The 24309-nt window shown below is 35.8% G+C and overlaps 1 protein-coding gene across 1 annotated transcript in view; it reads left to right on the top strand.

Annotated features, from left to right (window-relative positions):
• Nucleotides 1-24309, top strand: part of LOC132101384 (cell migration-inducing and hyaluronan-binding protein-like) — a 108713-nt gene that overhangs the window by 71188 nt on the left and 13216 nt on the right. The window contains exons 12-20 of the mRNA XM_059506312.1: nt 12221-12390; nt 15006-15215; nt 17842-18047; nt 20260-20329; nt 20547-20675; nt 21938-22023; nt 22311-22442; nt 23114-23149; nt 23457-23612. Coding sequence (XP_059362295.1) covers nt 12221-12390; nt 15006-15215; nt 17842-18047; nt 20260-20329; nt 20547-20675; nt 21938-22023; nt 22311-22442; nt 23114-23149; nt 23457-23612 — 1195 coding nt within the window. The remainder of the gene's footprint in view (nt 1-12220; nt 12391-15005; nt 15216-17841; nt 18048-20259; nt 20330-20546; nt 20676-21937; nt 22024-22310; nt 22443-23113; nt 23150-23456; nt 23613-24309) is intronic.

The raw sequence follows: 24309 nt of genomic DNA on the forward strand, positions 1-24309 counted from the left end.
CAGCCAATCACATGGCAGCAACTCAGTGTATTTAGGCATATAGATGTGGTGAAGACGATCTGCTGAAGTTCAAACCGTGCATCAGAAATGGAAAGAAAGGGGATTTAAGGGACTTTGGGATATTTTCTTTCCCCTTAGTACCAATTGAGCTTTGTTTAAATGCCACGGCCTACCTGAGCATTGTTTCTGACCATGTCCATCCCTTTATGACTACAGTGTGCCCATCTTCTGATGGCTACTTCCAGCAGGATAATGCACCATGTCACAAAGCTCGAATCATCTCAGACTGGTCCCATTATTCTGCAGGAATTCTCTAGAAATCCTGTTGGGGTACGCCTTAATATAACTTTGCAGCACAGCAGAATGAGAAATCAGTGAGCACTTTCTGACTGCGCTGTTTTGAAAAACGATCAATGCCAAGGAAGATTAAATCGTTCTCAGCACAATATTGACATTGATTTTCAGTTAGTTTATTGTGGCAAAGACAGAGATTTGTGCTAGAAAACCTTCTCTCGGTAACAGCAGAGAATCAGTGACCACAGGATTCACTCTCTTGTTTCTGAACGAGAGTCTTGGCTCCTCCTAAGGTTTCTTGCTCAACAAACCTGCCATCTAGGGAGTTTTTCCCCTGACACAGTCACCTATGGCTCCCTCACCGCTGGTATTGAAGTACTATTTTGAAACAACGGCTGAAAATGCTGCTTCTCAGGTACACTGTAAAACTGAACGATGGATGTAGATCTGAATCTTAAAAATGACTTTTATTGGTGTAATTTTTATTCAGAATGTCATAAGTAATATATTTTGAATCAAATAAAACCAATTAATTTTAGATAAGTCCATATGAAGCTTTTTTTTTTTTTTGATTATTCTAAGACATAAAGGCATGTCCAAATGCCTTAATCGGGTCGATTCGTGGCTACTTAAAAATATTTATTAGTGTTAATAGACTTAATAGACTTTAATGCTATGGTGCATTAAAAGTCTCTCTTCAACCAGATTCCTCAGAAAATGCCTTTATTGTGATAGACTAGGCCTATTATGAATATAACATCCATATATATACATACATGGGTTAATTCATATGTACCATGGTAAATCCATTGTTTTGATAACTGTGGTGCACTCTGCTTATTGTGAAGTCTGTAGAAACTTGAATCCACCCAGCAGTAGTGGACAAACTTAGACAAGATGTTTTTTAAACTTACTGTTTTAGGTTGATATTTGTAAAAAGTGGCTTATTTAAATCTGAATGAGTGCATTTAATTCATACATTTCTGTTTGCTGATGCAGTTGTTGGGTTGAATCAAGACAGTTGTGGATTTCATAAGGGATTTAGATGAAGCATATTGACATGAAGCTGCTGTATTTGCAGTCTCACGTATTTGCTGTGATTTTAGATTGTGCTCTTGAGCTCTGTTCTACACATAGTGTTCCTGTAGCTCAAGTGGTAAAGCATTGTGTTAGCAGCACAAGGTTGTGGGTTCGATTCCCAGGGAGCACATGTTAGGTAAAAAATGTTAGCCTGAATGCACTGTAAGTCGCTTTGGACAAAAGTGTCTGCAAAATGCATAAATGTTAAATGTAAATGTTAAATGTTCTCACTGAAATTGAAACGCATATTGAAGGAACTTAGAGAACAACTTTAAAGTAATGAAAATGTGCTGAACATGTACTCACCCTCAGGCCATCTGAGCTGAAGAAGAGTTTATTTCTTCATCAGAACAGATTTGGAGAAATGTAGCATTGCATCACTTGTTCACCAGTGGATCCTCTGCAGTGAATGGGTGCCGTCAAAATGAGAGTCCAAACAGCTGATAAATACATCACAGTAATCCACAAGTAATCCACACCCATCCAGTCCATTAGTTAATGTCTTGTGAAGCGAAAAGCTGTGTTCATAAGAAACAAATCCAAGAATTAAGAAATGAGTCCTCTATTCTCCTCTAATATTGTATTCTCCATTGAAAAAGTAATCTTGTCTCAATCAAGACTGAAATATGCACAGATCAAGCAGTGTTTACAGGTGAAAACCATTTAACAGTTCATAAACAAATTTGTTGCTGGATTTTTGTATGAGAGGACAACAGGGAATTAACTATTTCCACTGGCCTGAGGGTGAGTACATTTAAATTTTGGGGGGAACTATGCTTTTAAACAGGAAAAGATGTCATGGGGAAAGAAATATTGACATAATTCGAGATAAATTCAAGATTCAGTTCTTGTTATCAAATACAATTTTTGCATCTGCAAACAAGGTAGGAAAAATAAACTTCAAAAAATAAAATATATCCTCTAAAAACAAGGCGTATGCAAGTTTGCATATTTTTTTACTGGACAACAAGACAATAAATTATTATTTTTTGCTGCATTACATTACCACAAGAAGTAGGATTTGAATTCATCATATTTCATGATACATAATCTCATAATCATAATAGTATGAGCAAGTCTCCCATTACCTGCTCATACTAAACACACAACTGTTCTGCACACAAAGTACTTTCGCATTCTTTAAAAATATGTCCTTATTATTTGTGCAGTGGCTCAAGACTGCTGATATATCCCATCATTCCAGTCCTCATCTCTACCTCAAACAGTCTGCATTTTTTTACTGATGCATGCCAGACGAGACTCTGAAAGGCATTACAGATGTATGTACAAAGTATGTGAAGTTTCCACATGGTCTATAATTTAATCATTTTATGATGCTGTTTTGATTTTGATAACTTCCTCTGCACTGTTGTGTTTCATTCAACTCAGAAAAGGCTCACCTTTAACCCTTTTGCTCTGCTGAAAATCCTAATTTGGCTTTCTCAGTCAGAGATGATCGGCCTTTCTAAAAATATCTTGTAAAAATGTCTCCTTATGCTATATTATTACAAAATCTTGGATTCAATCTTTTTGTCAGCATGTTTTCTTTCAGTTGGCATATATTTTTTGTAGTCCTTTTTAAAACTGATTTGTCAGAGTCCTGATTGATCTGAGCTTATGCACCTCAGTTTTTGGCAATAATTTTGCCAATGTTTGCTCAAAAACTGTGGTGCAAAACCTCAAATAAATGAGGCCAAAAAGGAAATACTGTATAAAATCTGTGCTAATCGAAAGAAAACAAGTTAAAAAGATTGAATCCAATTTGTTGATGACAAAAAAAAAAAAAAAATTGGTACTGGGAACCCCACAAGTGTATCAAAGTGAGGGGGAAAAATCCCCCAAAAGTAAAAAAAAATAAAAAAAACAATTAAATATTTAAATTAAAAAATAAAACCTGTTTGAGCAAAGTCAGTAAGTTCAGTGCAATAACATTAATAGATTTTCTGGGAAAAAGAAAAATCTAAATGACTGGAACCCAACATTTCAGAAGCATCCTATAAAATGCAAACAGTTAAGTCATTTCTGAAGCTTTTGATGATAATTTGACACCTGCAAAACAATTGTTAGCTGAATAGCATTGTTGAGCCTTAGAAATTTGGTTACTAAAGCCTGGCTCACACTACAGGATTTTTTGCCTGATTTAGCCTCGAATTCCCCCTCCTGAGAATCGGAGCAAACATCTTGTCATCGGTCCCGATGTTCGGCGTGGAATATCTGGTAATGTGAGGCGTTCACCGATCGAATCTTGCACCTCCCGATCTGCTTGCACACAAATCGGGGCAGCCATGATTAATATCAAACATGTTTGATATTTAGGATTTAAATCGGGATGATGATGGCTATATGATTACGTCAGTACTTTCACAGCCAATGCGCAAAACAGCTGATGTACGGCTCCATTGGATAGTGAAGGCAGAGGAAACTGTTTCTTGACATTTTGTAGGAACACGACAGTCTGTATAATGTGTCGAAAATGCATCACAACCGTAAGGAGAAAGAGAAGCGCTGGAGTAAACCACCTCAGTTTTGAATGCACTGGGTGAGTGCAGAAAGCTGCTAGCATGCTAGCTAACATATGTAAACAAATATCAGTGACGAACTGCTGCGTGAGATCACGCCACGCGCTCCTTCTGGTATGATAATCTTAATGATATCTCGTAGTGTGTATTGCGCCGCGATGTTCAAATCTTGTAGTGTGTGCATGTTTAAGATTTGAGGGAAGATAATCTGCGAAGATTCTCCTAATGTGTGTGCTGCAGCCAGATTTCATAATCGGTTAGGATTTTAAAAATCCTTTAGTGTGAGCCAGGCTTAATGGTCATATTACAAAAGTGTGCCATGTCATAAGATCTGATAACTTCAATATTCTAAATGAGATTTTAATTGAACTTGCCATGGTTACTAAAAGATTCTAATTTAGAATGCTCCTGTAATACGACCCCAAGGGATTATGTTTTTTGATATCCAAACATCTCTAAAGCAAATGCTACTATCCCAATTTATTTCCTAATACAAGTGTTAAGCAATCGAATGTTTTTTTTTTTTTTTTTTGAGATTATTATATTCCACATAATATTCCACAGATTTTGAATGGAACACAGAATTTGCGGTAGCAATTGCAATTTCAAATAGCTTCGACATTTTCCAAAACATTCCAAAGCTTCCTTTTCAAAACATGTCAGCAAGCAAAATATTCTTCTTATTATTTTTTTGGCTTCTTATTATTTTTTAGAGAGCCTTGTACAGGTATTATTTCTTACAAAAATGCTTTAACCCCCCCAAAATTCCTGCTATACTAAACAAAATATACAGTATAATCTTATATGGCGAAAAGCATGTTGTTTCGAACACATTCAGTCTCCAAAGCCACCACATGCATCCATAATTCCAGGAATTAGCCAGCTCTGTTACTATGCATGTCAGTGCAAAGCATTGCTCATATTTAATAAGCAGTTTGGCTGTAATATTTAGCTTTCTCATTGAGGATTTTCCAAAGAGCCTTTTCCCCTTTCTATGCATTAAGTTGCGGGACATCAGCGTAATTGCTCCTGTCAAGGAATAGCAAGAAGGTTCCTCTTTTCAGACACTGCCTCTTTATTTCTAATGTCAGCTCCATCATGTTCTCTTTCTGTTGGAGTAGACTGTGTGTGGCTTGTTAAATGGTTTTTTATGTTCTGGATAATAAATTCAGCTTTCTATTACAATCAAACACAAATGTCTGGAAACGAAGTCTAGTGCTTTATGTCTTTCTTTGCCCATCCTTTGCATATCAAAGGAACTAAATACTTAAGAGAGGACACATAACCGTAGAGCGATCTAATTAAAAATCAGTGTGTAATAGATAGCTCAGCTATTTTTAAATGGCAGAAGTTTTCAGTCATCAAAGAATTGCTGCACAAAATTGAATTGAACTGAACTGAATTGAATCACTAAAGCTAAAACTAGTTCTTCCACTTACATTGAAAAAACATTTGGTTTCCATTGTTACTAGAACTTTCACTAATGCCTTGTTTACCTTATTTTACCAGTTTATACTGTCAAAGGCCAAAGGTCATTTATTAATTATAGACATGACAGATCTCCAGCTGATTTATTCACTTACTTACTTATTTACATTTTATTTTTTCCTTATAATAATTTTATATTTTATAATTGCGTTGTATATAATCTATCTATCTATTAAAACTCATTATACTTTAAGTCACTTATCAGTACATGCATTCTTTGATAATCAAGCTTGCAACCATTACATTTCTAAACCCTTTTGAGCTATAGGAATGTATCCATATACAGTACATAAAATAAAAAAACATAAATAATAAAATACTAAAGAAAATGAGCGATGCCTGACATTTAAAGCATGCAGTATTATGCTGTTTCTTATGTTCATGCATTTTAGTTTGACCAGCACAAAAATAAATAAATAAATAATGCAAATCTGACATAAAAAAATATGTGATTTGAAATCAGATTTTTGCATATAAGAAATGTAAAATAAGTTAAAAAAAATTTGTAATAAAAAAAATACTACACTATACTGTTTAAAGGTTTGTGGTCAAGGCTACATTTATTTAATAAAGAATACAGTGAAAATAGTACTTTTGTGAAATATTATTACAATTTAAAAATAACTTTTCTACTGTAATAAATATAAAGTGCAGGGTGGATTCAAAATGAATTTTTCAAAAATGTTTATACGCATGTAATTAATGTTACTACTTTATTTTATTAAATTTTCAGCCACCAAAGATGCCTTTTGATTTGCACAGAAAGACATTACTCACATTTTCTACCAGAAAAGTAAACGCGTATGCTATCTTATATTGTGTGACAGTTTTTTTTTTTTTTTTTTATCTGTACTGCCAGTTTGCTGATCTCAGTTGTTGTACAACAACCTTAACTTGGTGTCACCTGATGCCTTCATTGCTATTATAACCGGCGCAATCCTGCCAAAAAATGACTGTCTGTACTGCCTGGACGCACAGAGCCATTATTCCTTACAAATGAATGATTTAATAAGTCCTAAAAACTGTCTTTCATATGAACATGCCACCTAATGGGAGCAGGTTTTTTCCGATAAATATGCTTGTGTGTGCAGGCAAACTCTTTTTCTGTGTGAGTTGCTTTGAATTTGTTGTTGTTTTCCAAATTCACACTTTTTTTATCTGTCTCTTTTAGCCTCTAATATATCTTTTCATCTCTCACTTTCTGTCTCTCTCCAAAACAACTGTTTCAGCATCATTAAAAGCATTTCCAGCTGTCCCACTGTTGATTCCTCATCTTCATGCCTCCTCATAATTTCTTGTGGCAGCTATCCGTTCGGCGGACAGGACAGATCTATTTTAAGAGCCAAGTCAGTTCCTCGCTCCTTCAGCATAGTGACACCAGACAAAGCTGGTGTTTAATAAACCCCAATAATGTCTGTTCCTGTCAGTACACAAGTCTATGGGGCTTGGGGTGCAGGTAAATGCCGCTGATTCACTTGGACGATTGTATTTATCACATTGTCTTAACCATGACAGTTAGCTGAGTACACTGCATTTTGAAAATGCTGACATTTGTTGTTTCATTGCAAAGTCATAATGCAACATGCATGACTATGTAATGTGAGTATATTTGCCAGTAAGGTTTTCAGCTGCGTCATGCATCCAAATGATAATTGTCTATAATGCATAGAGACTGGCATCATCTGGACAACATATTCTACTGTAACTGTCAAATTTGAGTAAACATCTACCAGATCAAAAGGCACACATTGAATAGATGTATACATGAATGCATTTGGCTTATGCTTTTATCTAAAGTGACTTACAGTATAGTGCGTTCAAGCTCTGCATTTTATCGGTACATGCATCCTTTGGTAATCAAAACTGTGACTTTGATGTTTCTAGTGCCATTGAGCTACAGGAATGAATGCATACATGTATCTATATAGAGAAGCATCAAGAATAAAATCCTGAAGCAAATGAGTGATGCTTGCCATCTATAGCATGCAATAATATGCTGTTACTTTAAGGTTCAAACTCAAACTCAAAAAGTTGTTTGTAAAAAAAAAAAAGTATCATTACCCCAGTCTTCAGTGTCACATGGTTCTTCAGAAATGATTCCAAGATGCTGATTTGCAGCACAAATAAATAAATAATAAATAAAGCCCATTTATAAATTGTAGCTACTGTATGACAGATCTCCATCATATTTATTCATTTATTTATTTATTCATATATATATATATATATATATATATATATATATATACACACACATACACATGATCCTTCAGAAATCATTAGAATATGCTGATTTGCAGCTCAAATAACATTTATTTTTATTATCAATGCTGAAAACAGTTGTGCTGCTTCTTATGTTTGTGGAAATCTTGATCTTTTTTTTATGATTTTTTGGTGAATAAGCAAGTTCAAAAGAGCAGCGTTTATTTAAAATAGGAATATGTCATTACATTAATTCTCACATTTGATACATGAATACATCCTTGCTGAATAAAAGTATTAATTTCTTTTTTTTCTAACCCCAAATTTCTTAATGGTAGTGTACACATTTTATTGTCATTGAGTTACTTTAGTCACATGTAAGTAACCATATACTGTAGATATACCTTTTTTTTTTTTACAAACAGATATGACATAATCACTTGCAAAATGACAGTCTGTGCTTTATTTGAAAAATTCTGTGCAATATAAGCAAATGATAATATTGTTGTTTTTTTTAAATTGCTTAGAAATGTACCACTTCATTTGAAGTATCCCAACCTGTGCAGAACAAGTTACACACCAGACTTAATAACTTCATGTTAGTGGTTTGCTCAGATCACTAATCACAAGTATATGAGCTATAGCAGTGTGTTAATGAATTTGTGTTTTGCTAATAATCCATATGTTTATGTGCAAGCAGTGTCTTACCTCAGACACAGTTTGTTCCATAACTGAATTAAAGATAATGATGTGCTGTTCTACATATAAATATATATGTGTCTGATGTTGCTGAAGAGTACAGGTCGAGGTCTGCTCAGCTTGTGTGCATGCACTGTGACACACACACACACACACACACACACTAATTAAAGATGGACACTACTCGAACCACACTGAAAGTCTGCTCACGTAGGTCCCTCTGCCAGCAACCCCTGGTTGTTCGGTGTGTGTGTGTGAATGTGTGTTTAATGGGTAATTTTTCAATAGGGCCCATAATTAAGACCTTAATGGCACCGAATGCATGTCTGCTTGAGAATCAAGGCCTGGATGTGTGCATGCACACGTGTTCACGCACCAAGACCTCTGGCGAGCAGAGGTCGCGCATTCATTATCCGCTGGGGTCGTAATTTGTCTCGACTGCCTGCACGATTAGAGCAGGTTTGTGTCGCTCGTGGGCGATGGCAAACAAGCGAAGATGTCATAAAAACAAAGCGCCTGGTCTATTCATCACGACACATTTAAAGATGCGTGTTGCAGATACGGTGCTAATGATGCTCTCATAAGAGATTGATGGGGAGAGCTTGTCTCTCTCTGTTTCTGTCTCTGATGCGGAAGTTTAGGACGCTCTCTCACTTTAAGACTTCTATAAAAGCCATTAGACAGTTTTCCAGCCCTGAGGAAACTCATTTAATCCTCTTCAGTTGTCTATGGAGATTGCTGTCACAAGCTGAGCGAATGCGTGTGTTTGTTTGTCTGAACGAGTGTCGCTCGGCGTTAGAAACGAGCCCGCACTTACAACACAAAGGCTGTTCAGAATGGTAGGCAGCATGATTATTCTGTCTGCCTTGATGCCTTCTTTAGAGCATATTTGTAGAAAACAGTCCCTGAATGCATTGCAATACGTTCAGTGAAAGAAGATGGCAGACAGAACAAGAGAAATGTTGATTATATACCCTATTCAGTACTGAATGGTGGAACTTATTTATTTTGTAAACATATTTCTTTGTTGGCTTAATCAAACTCCTGTATGATAGGACACCATTGTGCATTCATAATGTTTAAAGTAAGTTCTAAAAGTTTCATATTTTAAAATTATAAATAATGTATGTAATATTATAAATAAAACATTTGATATTATAAAAAGACATTTTTATGAGTTTAGTTTTAATTTTATATTATTTTAATTGTATTTATTTAGTTTTATTGCTTATGTGAAGCTTAATTTCACCCACATATTTTTTTTATGACTTGGGAAAAAAAAAAAAAAGTATATATATAAGTATATATATATATATATATATATATATATATATATATATATATATGTGTATATATATATATATATATGTATAATTTTTATTTATAATATAAAAAAAATATTCACTTTCCATAAAATATTTAAATTTTTTATATGGAGCAAAATTCCCTCCATAGTGCTAATGCATAACTAGATCAAGTTCACTTGTCAAGAGTAGTCACACTGCTAAAACAACAGACCATTTAAACAACTGAACAGATGGAGTAACATACAGTTTTCACAAAGGTCAGAGATACTGATGATAGAGCTAAACTTAACCAAGAATATTCTTCTAATTAGGAGGGTCAGACTCGCCCCAACCCACCCAACATCCCACCCTGATTGGATCATTCCATTTGTTCATAAGTGAAGGGAATCGTGTTGATGTAGCATCGTTCTGTGTGCATGTGTAATTTAGCTGGGTGTTGATGGGTGGAGAGTATTCTTGCTAGGCTGTGAATTAGGCGTTGATGTTTTTTGGTGGAGTGTGTAAGTAATTTAGTTTGTATTGGTGTGGATGTAGAGTGACCGGATGAGTGTGTGCATGTGTGTATCGTATTCCATCCCTTTTTCCAAAACACCTCATCTGTTCACACTCTCTTTAGGATCTGAATGCATGTGATGAATCGTCAATGAATCATTATTTTGGAATGATTTTTCATTCAGTTGAACTGATGACACTTATTTTAATTGGTCAACATTTAGCAAAGTGTTAGCAACCAGCCGGAACACTGTCTAGTAAACTGGAAAATGCAATGAGCCAGTTTCATACTCCTATCTCCTGCATGAGCACCAAAGCTCACTGTGTCAGAGCAAATGCACTAACTGCTGGACAATGGCTCAGACTGACTACAGAGATGTCAAATTTGACTCAGTGGGCTTTTGCAGGTGACTCTGTGTGTGTGTGGTGATGGAAATAGACCCATCTGTTGGATTTTCCCCACTGCTGGCTGCGAAGCATTTTCAATCTGTTGACCCCTGTTTGTTCTGAACTTTCACCCTTTCCTCATCTGTGTGTTTGGTGCCAGCTGGCCATCAGCTCATTTGAGGGTGATTCTAAGTGTTCGGATACGCTGAATTGTGTGATTGAAATAGATTGGCATTCATCTTATCAGCATGCAACCAATAAAATGGCGTGCAACAATTAGGCAGCTGCAGACTGCTGTTTGTTTTTAAATTAAAATGGTCAGGGTTATGAAATCCGTCGTCATTTTAGAAACCCGAAAGAGTTTATTTCATAGCTCAGGAAACTCAAGTCCTCAATTAAGTGAATAGGAAGAATTTAATGAAAAAATTGTGGAGCTATAGTTGAACATTTTGTTGTGCTAAATCTTTTTTTGCCAAAAAAACATTTAGAATTATTTTAATAAAATATTTGTGATTATTATATTATATAATAATATTAATTAATTGGTTATTTTATCTTTTTATGGACCCTTAAATTTTCATACAGGGCTGTCATCTTCTGATATTTACATTGTCTTTGACATCTTTGACTTCTGCAAAGATCTCTATGCACCTAGGAGAAGCATTTGAGATATTAAAGAGATCTCATTTATGATTTTCCTCTTTCCTCTGGGTCTCTTTTTCCCGTGTCCTGTTCCTGTCCCAGACACATCTGTAAGCCCCCCTTGATTGTTAGACAGACTCAAGGTCCAGCCGTATAGTGACTGTAGTCATTTTAAAAATGAATGAATGAGCTTTGAGAGGAGCTCATCTATTAGGAGGAGCAATTTGTCAACATGACCCAGTCTCTCGGGACCCGATGGAGGAAGACATTGTGGGAAATGAGAGATCTAGGCATCCCTGTTTGTGATTATCAGATGAGCTCTGAGTCCTGGAGCCTCTTCATCCCAGTATCTGGGTCAGACAGGAAGAATGTCTGAGAGTGGAATCACATCTCTCTCTTTCTCTCTGTCCCTCTACACCATTTCCAATTTGAGGTATGGAATTCCCCCCCAAAATATACGTTAGCTCAAGAATTGTCTCGCTTGCTCTCCCTTATTGTTCTCTCTCTACTTCTTTCAAATATTTCTGCATGTATTGATTCTCTCATAATCTCTTTTTCTCACTTTGCCTGCTGCCAGAGCTCAGTCCTGCTGCAGGACTTGTAGTGTCCAGAAAACTCTGAGAACTTCATATATTATGTGTGAGACTGACTTTTCTGAAGAAGGAGAAAGACAAACAGACCAGACAGAGATTGATTGAAAGATCTATCTAGGGCTGGGGGACTCCTGTCTGTCTGTCTGTCTATTAGTATATCTCTTATATACACTTATGCACTGTTTTCAAATGTCGTGAATTAATTTTTATATGGTTATTTCATTCATGTCATTCAGCATTGTAGTCGAACAGCTCCTTCCCCTCCATTACATAATTAAAGCTGCGACAGTTAAGAACAAGAAATCTGCACCATTCCACACTTTTTTCATTTATTTTTTTATCAATTAAGTGCATCATCTGGGAATTTAAAATGCACCTTTTCTATTTCTAATTTTCAGTCCGAATGCACTACATGCACTTATACTACATGATTATGCAAATTGGAACACACCTATTATAAAAGATTACATAGCGGAGGTGTGATGAAATTGTGTGAAATTTTTGTGTGTGTACACAGGTAAACCAGCATACCTTCACATAGGGGAGGAGGTGGACGGTGTGGACATGCGGGCAGAGGTCGGACTGCTGACTCGCAACATTTTGATCAGAGGCGAGATGGAGCCGACATGTTACGGCAATGATGCCTGCAAGTTCTTCTCCTTCGACACGTTTGGTGGACATCTTAAGGTAGTCCGACCCTCCTGTCACTTCAAACACACATTTCTCTGTTAAACAGCAGCCACAGTTGTCTTGTTATGCCTGCATCCGTACACTAGCTCATCCGAACATGGATGTTCACACCCTCAGAATGAGTTATTACAGCAATGGCACCTCTAGCTAGACATTAACACTCTGTCAAACTAGCAGAATGGATATTTTTTTTGCCTTTGGTTCCTGCAAAGTGCCTGTCATTGTGTGTGTGTGTGTGTGTCTGTGTGTGTGTATGTGTGTGTGTGTGTGTGTGTGTGTGTGTGTGTGTGTGTGTCTGTGTGTGTGTGTGTGTGTGTGTGTGTGTGTGTGTGTGTGTATGTGATGGGGCGACTCAAGCGTCTGACCTCTCTAGTAACTGGCCCAGATCTGACTGTTCCTTTCCCTTCCTCACCTTCGCTGTCATGCAGAAGGTTGGCCCATTTCTCCACTCAAGAAGAGATTTCCAACTGGGTCATCCTGTCTTCAATTTGTGAGGAAACCGCTTTTGATAAAACCCGCCTCACAGTAATAATTTTAGAAGTGATACATGTTAAAATAAGTAAATTTGTTATAATTCTTGCTAATAAAGAATATAAGCCCTAAAAGATTAAATCGGTCATCTTTTACTTAACCTTCCAAATCCAAATGGCTCTCAGCAGTGAGTATCATTTAAATAATATAAATCTTTGAGGCATTGCATTTTTGTTCATTTTAATGTTTCAATGTTTATAGTTCTAGTCTCCATCTAGAAGCAACTGTTCAGCAACTCCATAGAAACCAGCTAAAACATCCTAAAAACTCTTTAGCAACAAGTCAGCAACCAGGCTCGGACAGCAACAGATATTTAGATAATCGATTAATCTTAAGAATATTAGAACGATAAATGGACTAAACACAGATTATTCCACAGATTAATCAGTAGGCATTGGTCGATTATTCAGCTTTTGTAATTCATTAAAATACTGAATTATACATATTCTATACATTTTCATATATGTACATAGAGCTGATGTAAAAATCCACATCCCTAAGATCAGATGCTTTCTTAACTGCTTTTTTCTCACCACTGTCATATTTGTTGTGTGTTTATTTTGTTCAGCAGCATCAGGAGAGTAAACGACTAACAGTAAATGACTGCTTGCTTATATCAAACTTCTTTTTACCTCAAACAAAGAATGAAAAAGAGCTTCAACAAATGACAGCATTTCCTTTTTTTAGTTTTAGAAAACTTTCCCAAACGCCTCCTCTTCTTCTTCTTCTTCTTTTGGTTTTAATGATGGCTGGCAAACCAAATTATAGGAGCATTGCTGACACCTACTGGACAGGAGTGTGGACAGAAGATTGACAGGAAAAAAAAACACAAACAAAATTTTCTCAATTAACCCAGTATTTCTCAGATTTATTAGGAGACTACACAGTTTCTCAGATATATTTCCATCAAATTCTTTAGTGGCATGTTTTATTTCCAATTTGCATCTCTAACTCTGTTCTTTCGTATATTTTGCAATCTAATAGAATGCATGGTAGCACTTGATTTTAAGGACCAATTCTCATTATTAACTAGTTGCTCATTAGCATGCCTATTACTAGCATGTTGGCTGTTTATTAGTACTTACAGTATAAAGCCCATATCAATGTCTTATTCTGCATGACCATATGGATTGCATGGGAAGGCTGAATTACAGTCTTGCTCTACAGCGCCACACTGGTCAAACCATATTATTGCAGGCTTTTACATTAGGTCATATGAGATCAAATGACTATTCAACAACAAAAATATTTGTTGACAGGGGCTCATAAATTATTAAATTATTTGGTTGGAATGAGCTCAGTAATTTAATGAGAGCTGTATCCATGTTTGGGTCAACATGTCAGTAAAAAATGCTCTTCGCTCACATACCCATTTGAAAACATGTTCAGCCTGCTTGTTTAGAGCAGTGAACCCACTGACATCCGACCAGACGATTTGAGCTTGTGTTTATGGTTTTCAACCACAAGGGAGGTCATAAAAACTGCCTTCCGTGTCCGTGCTGTCACATTCTTATGATATTTGCCAGGCTAATCTAATTTATGATACATTTAGAGAAATGTCAGGCCGGGGTGAAATTGTACATTTGGCCATCCAAAAGGATGAAAGACATTAATTGGAGCCAAAGTGTGCCACCTTCCCCTGGGAACCATCAAATCATCTTACTTTCACTCCCATTCTACTGCATTGCACAGATATGACATGCAGCATATTTCAAGTCCTTTGACTTGAAATGATCTGATGTAGGTCACAAAAAAGGCAGCCGTGAAGTCCAAAATTGAACATTCTGCCAGATGTGCGAGAGCTAGAGAAGAGAGGAAATCAATCCGTCTGACACCTTTACTTCCCGCCCATGCATATATTCATGCATAGACTGGCATGCACGTCTCAAATCTTATTCTGAAAGGATTACGATATTTACATTTCTTACTTTTGATGTTCCTTCATCTAGAATCTCGAGTTTCAGATTTTGAATTTCCATATTAAGGAGTACAACTTGCATAGACCCTGATGGGATCACCCAACTTGGATATTAATATCATTGTCCAAAGAGTGTAATTTTCTCCTATGTTTTACTCTTCAGGTGGAGCGAGGTTTCCGCTCTGTGCATATGGAAGGGGTAGAGTTTAAGCACATGGGGCAGCAGTCTATGGGTCACTACCCCGTCCACTTCCATATGAACGGGGACGTGGATGAGAAGGGAGGCTACAACCCGCCAACTTACGTGAAAGACCTGTCCATTCATCACACCTTCTCCCGCTGCGTCACCATCCACGGCACCAACGGGCTGCTGGTGAGTTTCAGGGGAACAGGTTATGTGTGCTGAAGACATCCATAATGAGTCTCTGCTGCAAAATAATAGAATGGAATCTTTAGTTCTTGATTTTGATCAAATGGAATCTTTTATTTATCGTTCCCTTAATTTCCACACAGCGTTGACAACTACTGGAAAAAAATATTCACTGAAAATTCACTGAAAAAGTAAATAATATCTAAAAATCCATAAACGAAGATAACAATTATTTGAGAATCCAAATATCATAAGATAAGGCTTTTCAGATAATGTATCTTGAATTAAGTTTTACGTAACAAAGTGACAATTTTTTTTTTTTTTTTTTGCTTTAAGCATAAAGTAATCTAAAGGGCTGGCAAACAATTTTCCAATGAAGTATGTCAAATAAATCTCATTAATGGGGAATATTATTGGATGGAAAAGCACAGTAGTTTAAGAAAAAGTTTATGATGTGGATGGATGGATTTGTATAAATATCTAATCACCCTTTAAACGAGATAAATGCAGAGATAAATGCAGAGATGAAAAGCTTTTTTTTTTCAAATTTTGCATGAATATCTTAAAATCCTTGATAAATGTACTAGAGAAGAAAAGTTATTTTCTTTAATTTTTTAAAAATATAAATCCTTAAATCAAAAATCCATGTATTTGAGAAGCAATGTTTTTATCTATATAAATGTAAAATACTTATTTTTGTAGAATATATTTTGAATTGAGTTTTTTTTTTTTTTTTTGTAACCCTTTTACGTAACCAAGACTAGTAGTTTAATACAAGCCAAAAGCAGAAAGGCTGAAAAGATGAATCCTGAAAAACTTCTACAATCTAGAATATGGCTCAGTGCCTTCCTGCAGTAGCTGCTCCTCAATTCTTAGTGATCTCTAACTGTCAATCATCTGTATGATTTTGATTGACAGGCCGCAACCCTGCACTCTTTGCAAGACTTACATTGAAGCTTCAGGAATGGAAAACAGGCTAGTCAGGAAAATAAAACCCTGTAGTCAAAACCTTGTAATTGACAAACTAGGCTTTCTGTTTCACACTTGCATGATATCCAGGTGTTTTGCTGATACTGATGCCAACCAGCAGATTTTCCAGTGTTGTTTACATCATACGGGAGCTGAAAAGAGTACTTGGCTTCATTTGACTCTATTTAGTTACATGAAATATGCTTTGTCAGAGCTCAACAGAACTGGAATATGAATCTGTAATTTATTGCACTGCAGTCCGTCCTTGGCTTATTTTCTAAAAAGTGTGGAGCTGCTGTTCAAACACTTCTCAAAGATGCAGGAGCGCTGCTGTAAGCTGCTTTATTTTCTTCACAGGAGACGAGGTGAAAGGTTACAGCACACTGAGGTCGCTTTATTCGTTTGTGAAAGCATGCTATGATTTTATTTCGGAGCCAGTTGGGGGGCAGCATCAACCTCAGAGCTCTGACGTGAATAACTCTTTGACGATGGTTGCCTCTAATACGTTTAACAATGCTAAATGTTCTTCTGCCCAGCGGTAGTTGTATTACACACTGAGGTAGTTTGCAATTCACCTATTTCTTTGAAAGGATTCATGGAATTGCTTTCAGTCCCAAATACCGAGTTTGTTTGCCAGCTTTCATTGAAGGGATGATGTATCCATCAGCGTTGTTTGTGGGGGCAAAAAGTGCAGCATTTCAGCTTCACCTAAGGCTTTTTGAAATGTGTATTCACAGCAGGTGCTCGAAAAGAGAAGATAGCTGGCATCTTTTATGGAAATATCTTGTGGTTGTTTTTATGTTGAGTTGTAGGTTACCATGAGCATTGCATGATGGAATAGAAAATATGAGGATTTTATCATGGTTTACTCACTTTTAAAACCTGTTTGTTTTTCATGACATGCAAAAGGAGATTTTGGATGGATGGATGTCCAAACTTTGTGGATGGGGTTTTAAACTGACATGCTTCAAAAAAGCAAAATGAGAGTGGTGCATACGACTTGTGTGCTATACTGTGGTGGTCAAAAATCTAGGTTTTTTTTTGTGTGTGATGTATTTTAGTTTTGTTAATACTTTTATGTAATATTTTGTATTTTTAGGAGATTTTATGGTACCAAATTATATTTATGGAATAGTTATGATCCATTTATTACCTGTTAACCATTTTGCAAGCATAGACCTGAAAATAACATTTCCAGCTTAACTGTAGTAAATGTTAAATGCTTTTAAGTTATAGAAGTTAAAATGTATTATTATTAAAAACAAGTAAAACATTCTAAAAAACAAAACATATATATCTACACAGATTTTAAATTCTTTATTATAAGTTATAGAAGTTTAAATGTTTCATTATGAAAAATGCACAAAATTATATATTTTTAAACAAGACATTCTAAAAACAAACACACACACATGCAAACACACACAAACAAACACACACACATGCAAACACACACACACACACACACACACACACACAAATATATATACAGTATAAAAATATTTACAAATGAAGATCCTCTACTTCCCTTTTTGATTCAGATTAATTTTAAGAGTAAATTATGAGTCACTGGGTTTCTTTTAGATTTTATTATTTGCCAACTGGACAGTTGCTAAAAACCTCATCTTCTGTCGTAATTTCTGTCTTAATTTCTCGGTAGGTGAAGGATGTTGTGGGCTATGATGCTTTAGGACACTGTTTCTTCACTGAGGACGGACCGGAGGAGAGGAACATGTTCGACCATTGTCTGGGTCTGCTGGTGAAGGCGAGCACACTTCTGCCCTCCGACAGAGACAGCAAGATGTGCCGTGACATAACCTACGGAGCTTATCCTGGATACGTGGCCAAACCGCGCCAGGACTGCAGGTAAAACTCACTGACCAGAGAGATAAACATGGGCAGGACGGTGTGGATGATTGTATCTCAAGAAACCACAAATATTTCACCCTAAAATCAAAAGAAAGAACTATTTTTCCTTAGGAATCCCGAGCTAATATTAAGATCAAAAAACTAAAAATAGATATATAAAATAGCTATAGATCAGAATTGATTCTCTATATTAATATTTAATTTTTGTATAATGTTGTGTATTTTATGTTTAATGTAATACAATATTACACACACACACGCGTTTACTTAGCTACTGTATCTAAATGGGGACATTACAAAGATTTCTATTGTTTTTATATACAGATATTTAAACACTTTTTAACCTAAACACGTCCCTATTCCTATCCCTAACATTAAAACTTTCTGCATTTTTACAATTTATAAAAAAAACTTTGTTTACTTTTTTTAGACCAGTAAGTGGGTACACACACACACACACACACACACACACACACACACACACACACACACACACATATATAAATACTTTTTTTTCAAAAAGCTTTTGTAAAATGTTTTTTGTTCTTTTTAAATATTACTATTTAGATTTAATTTGTTTTCCAGTTTTAGTTTTTATTCATTAAGTTTAGTAATTTTAGTCCTTCAAACATTTTCAAACGTAAAATGTCTTATAAAATGTTTTTTTATCTAATATTTAAATTTTATTGTATCTCAGCTTTATTTCAGATGACAAAATGTTTTTAATAGTTGTATTATTAGTTAACGATAAGAACCCTGATGTTGACTAATTTATGTATATATTTGTATATGCACATAAACATATACTAATATATAAATTAAATAGTTGACTTCATGGAACCAAAGGGCTCTTGGATGACTGGATAATAGCCAACCATCATAAACCAACCCTAGTTTAGTTTAGTTTATTCTTTTATCTTTTATATCTAAGCAATATTATATTTATCACTGCTTTTATATCAAATAAATTAAATGCTAAATTATCATATTAATGTTCAAATTGCATTTCCAGTATTTGTGATACTAACTGCAATATGGCTGTCATGCAGCAAACTGTTCAGCTCTAATTTTTTATATCATTAAGTGTTAACATTGTCATGATCATTATACCTCTGTAGCTATGTTTTGTTGACTCATGCCTCTAACAAACCCTCTTTTAGTTGTTTTCTCACTCTCACTGGTATTCTTTAATCAAGGCTTCCTCTTCAGAAAGCAACTTCACAACATGCGGTTGCACTGATGATCGTTTCCGCCCAAGCTCATTATTGTGTAATGATTTTTATCCTTAGATGCACTCGCATTCTTAGAACCTTGGATAGTCTTTGCTAATTAAAATAACAACATCCCCACATTAAGAGACCCTGCTAAACTCTGGCAAGTGAAACTGTCTGGGTTGGGAAAACCGGGATTTGGTGTTGACAGTAAATATGTTTAATTCGTGCCGCAGAGTTGCAGAGAGCTGGGAATTGCTTTGAAGTGTGGTTAAGTGTGCAGCGTTAGGATGAAGTGAATATGTATGGAATCAGATCCTTCATTTTTAACAATGCCTAGTTACACATCTTAAAAACATTGCCAATGCCACACAAAAACGTCAATAGGCAACAGATGCTTTTATCCCCCCACATTGATTTTTATCTTCATGCAAACACCTTTTCCGTGCATTTATTCCAGTTCCATGTAGCATGTGTAACGAAGAGCCTTCCAAAGCATTAGGGAGTTGAATTGCATTAAATTGCTAATTGCTCTCATATATATTGCATGAACGATGCACCATTTATATTGAAATTCGGTCAATAGAGAGGATGAAGCTTTATAGCTCTTAAATTATAGAGGAAGACACTGCCAGAGATCCTGTAATATCACACATTAAAATATTGCAGTAAGATTTTCATATCACATCATAGACAGATAGACAGATAGATAGATAGATAGATAGATAGATAGATAGATAGATAGACACTTTCTCTTCTCTCTCCCCAACCAATTTCCCTTTCCTGTTAATAATAAATTGGCACAAGCAGAAAAAGGATAAATCGCTCATGTGTTTTTTCCACATATTTAGTTACAGTAGAGCCGAATATGGTTCCAATGAGGTTAAAAATGAACATGTGCTAAATGTCAGCTGTGTTTGTTTATGTTTGTGGCGGCAGAATTGGGCAGCAATAAGAAGCCGTACAATCTAATCAGTGTCCTTCTCTCTCTTTCTCAGCGCCACCTCCACCTTCTGGATGGCTAACCCCAATAACAATCTCATAAACTGTGCCGCGGCCGGATCCGAGGTTAGTCTCGTTACCACAGCGATGTCTCTGATTGATGGTGCCACTGTATCTCGGTGGTTCCTTTCCACCTACCATGCTTATTTGTGATGGATCATACAGCGCCGTGTGCTGCTTAGCTGCGGATATTTTTTATATACCGCTGTGAGCTCATTCTCAATGCGTTTTGTGTCATTAGGATGCACATGTAATGTGTGTGTGTGTGTGTGTGGTCTTGCAGGAAACAGGATTCTGGTTCATTTTCCACCATGTCCCCACCGGTCCATCGGAGGGCATGTACTCCCCTGGCAAGTCCGAACATACACCCATGGGGTTGTTCATTAATAACAGAGCTCATTCCAATTACAGGGTGAGTGTGAGTGTGTGTGTGTGTGTCATCGTGAATGAAAGTGGGCCATGGCACTGGAGATATAGATGCCGCTAGCACCGCTCTCTGTATACACCATTAAAAGGCCGATGCTTGAGATTGATGACCTTGTTGTGCAAGCGAACGTTTTCTCTCGCCCTCCCGCTGTAATCTATGGCGTCATTCTCAGTGCGGCCACCATAATTGAAATATAATTCATTTTGAGCTGCTAGCTACTTAGCCCTTTAGTAAAACATGATTTAAGGGTTGGGGAATCCGGGGTTGGTGCTTTTGTGCTGAAATACAGTACCATCCTCAGTACTGTGCAACTTATCTTTATGATAGCAAGCTCTTACAGTGAGGAAAACTGAGATGTATTTTTATTTATGTATTTTTTGCATGTAATCTGTTTTTTGTTTTTTTTTAAGTTTTAAAGTTTTGTTTGGAAAAATAAATTTGTTTTATGTTTTTGAAAAAGTTTCTCCTGCTCATCAAGGCTAATCAAAAATACAGTAAAATTATGAAATTATGTACAAATTTTAAATAACTGTTTTCCATTTGAAGACATTTTAAAATGTAATAATTCCTGTGATTCAGTACTGAGTCTTCAGTGTCACATGATCCTTCAGAAATCATTCTAATATGCTGATTTGCAGATCAAGAAACATTTATTATTATTATTATTATTATTATTATTATCAATGCTGAAAACAGGTATGCTGCTTAATATTTTTGTAGAAATAGATGGATATTTTTATATATACGGTAATAATATTTTGCAACATTATAAATATCTTTAGTGTCACTTTTAAACAACTACATGTAAGCAATTATGATTGTACTTCTTGGATCTTTCTTATACGTTTTTTTAGTATTTTTTTTAAGTACTAGAAAGTGAACAGAATTTATTTTGAAATAAAAAATATCAATACTTTTGATCAATTTAAAGCATCCCTGATGTATAAAAGCATTAATTCCTTAAAAAAAAAAAAATTTTACTGAGCCCAGACTAATGACTGATAGAGTATAAGGGCAAGTCTATATATAATTTTGTTTTTATTTTATTTTTATATGCCTTCACTAGTTAATTGTAATCGGTTCTCCAGTGTAATGTAAAAGTACAAATATTACATATATTCTCTTAATTAGTATTAACTTATAAAAAATTCATAATACTTAAAGAAGAGTGAACCAATTGCTGTATATATCAGTATTTTAATTAGGGTGTAGCATGACACTCATGTTTTGTTTATGTATTATGGTAGGCGGGGATGATCCTCGATCACGGAGTAAAGACGACTGAGGCTAATGCGAAGGACAAGAGACCTTACCTCTCCCTCGTAGGAGCGAGGTTGGCATTTGCAGTTTCTTACCTCTGCTCCGAAATGATAAAACTTACAAAAGTTTGTCAGAAGTAGTACATATGACCAGTGCTCTATTTTTCAAGTCTTCTGAACCCAATATACCTCATCTTTGACAACCACAAAGATCATGCTGCTAGTTAACCAGCACACTAGCTTAGTTCATAACATCACTATTCTGGTACTCGGTGTGGCATTCTGGTCTTTTTAGAAGGGACAATAAACTGTATAATTAAGCTATTTAATTTGCATTCATGCCAAGCCTTTTTATTGGCAGGTACGGCCCACACCAGGATGCAGACCCCTTCAAACCAAGAGTTCCTGCTCTAATCCACCAGTTTGTGGCCTACAAGAACCAGGACCATGGTGCATGGCTAAGAGGAGGAGACGTTTGGCTGGACGATTGCCAGTAAGTGTTATTTTTATTTTATTTTATTTTAGTTCAGTTAAGTTTATATATACATTTATGCAGACGTTTTTATCCAAAGCGACTTAAAGTGCATCCAGTAATTGAACGCACAACCTTTTGTGCTGCTAACGCAATGTTCTACCACTGAGCCTAAGTTAAGTTAAGTTAAGTTAAGTTAAGTTAAGTTAAGTTAAGTTAAGTTAAGTTAAGTTTTCCACTGGCATTTATGTCATTATGTCATCATCTTAACAGCATATTTAATATATATATTTTTTTTTCCACTGGTATTTATGTCATTGTGTGACATTGTCATTGTGTCATTTTTTTTTAGCATTTTATTTATTTATTTATTTTTCCAAATAAATGTTTACTGTCTGGATTCTAGATGCATGCATCAAATATCACTTACAAAATGCAATGTCCACTGAACGGCTTCATTAAAATTGATTATTTAAATGCACTACATTTTTTAAATAAAAATGATTTGCTTGTGAGTTATTAAACATAGCGTTAGTAAAATTGGCAAATAAATTCTCATTCTTTTGTGCATCTCTGATAGATTTATGACTCCAATAATGCTTGTTTGTCAGTTGTGATTGTCTGCACTCTTGAATCTGTTGAGAGTTATTGCGGTCAGCGTTGACATGTTCCTTCATCTTAATTGCACGCAGGTTCGCTGATAATGGAATCGGCCTGACTCTCGCCAGGTAAACTCGATAATCACCATTTTCCCTTTATTCTATATTCTATTATTTTCTTAGCACACATTTCAGCAGTCTAAAAATGAAATGTGTTCATATTTGCTGAATTCATTATAGTGCAGGGCGTAGTGCCTGTAATTGGAAAATGCCTTATATGGGTGACTTCTTAAGATGCAGGGAGGGAGTCAGGGCTTTTCTGGGAATGTGTAAGTAATTTACTGGTGAGAACGCAGCAGGGAATGGGTGTATATTTTCAAAAGGTGTGGATCCGCACACTGTTTTTCTCACTTTGTGCTTGTGTGTTCGTGCGTAGTGGAGGAACCTTCCCGGATGACGACGGCTCCCGTCAGGAGGTGAAGAACTCTCTTTTTGTGGGAGAGAGCGGGAACAGAGGGATGCCTGACTTGAACGATCAAACTTGGGGTCCGGGCGGCCCCGATCATCTCAGCAGGTCTCTGCCAAGAGGAGTGTGAGTGTTGTGAACCCCAGTTTACCATTTATTTAAAAGTGTTGTGAATGGTGTGGAAGTGTGAACTAAGGTTTCCAGGGAAACATTTGATCATTTCAGTGGCTTTGCAAGAGAAAAATCACTCTTTGACTTTGACCTCTTAATGCCCACGTTTTTCCAAGAGTTAAAGGTTCTATAAGCCATTTTTATAGATTGGCACTTAGAAAATATGCCCATTATCTGACAGATATCACTGAATTAGATGTCCTGAAACATCACAGCCGTCCTAGAACTGGTGAACTGAACTAATTTTAATTAATTTTAAACACTGAAAGAAATAATTACAAATGCCAAGAGGCTTGATTTGTCAGTATGAATCTGCACTTAAAATTAATTTACTTCTGTCAATATATGTTCATATATGGCATTTATATGCATCAAGATCCATTGATTGGAAATAGATTGGACCATAAAGAGTGGATCGAGATGGGTTGAAATATTCAAAATATCAAAAAGGAGTAATGTAAGACAAACAGATTTGGAGGAATTTTGCATTGCATCACTTGCTCACCACTGGATCCTTTGCAGTGAATGGGTGCCGTCAAAATGAGAGTCCAAACAGCTTAACAAAACATCATAATAATCCACACCACTCCAGTCCATCAATCTGTGAAGTTTGTAAGAAAGTAATTAATCATTAAGATGCGTTTTTAATGGC

Source organism: Carassius carassius, chromosome 2 (assembly GCF_963082965.1).
Source record: "Carassius carassius chromosome 2, fCarCar2.1, whole genome shotgun sequence".
Classification (NCBI taxonomy): Eukaryota; Metazoa; Chordata; class Actinopteri; order Cypriniformes; family Cyprinidae; genus Carassius; species Carassius carassius.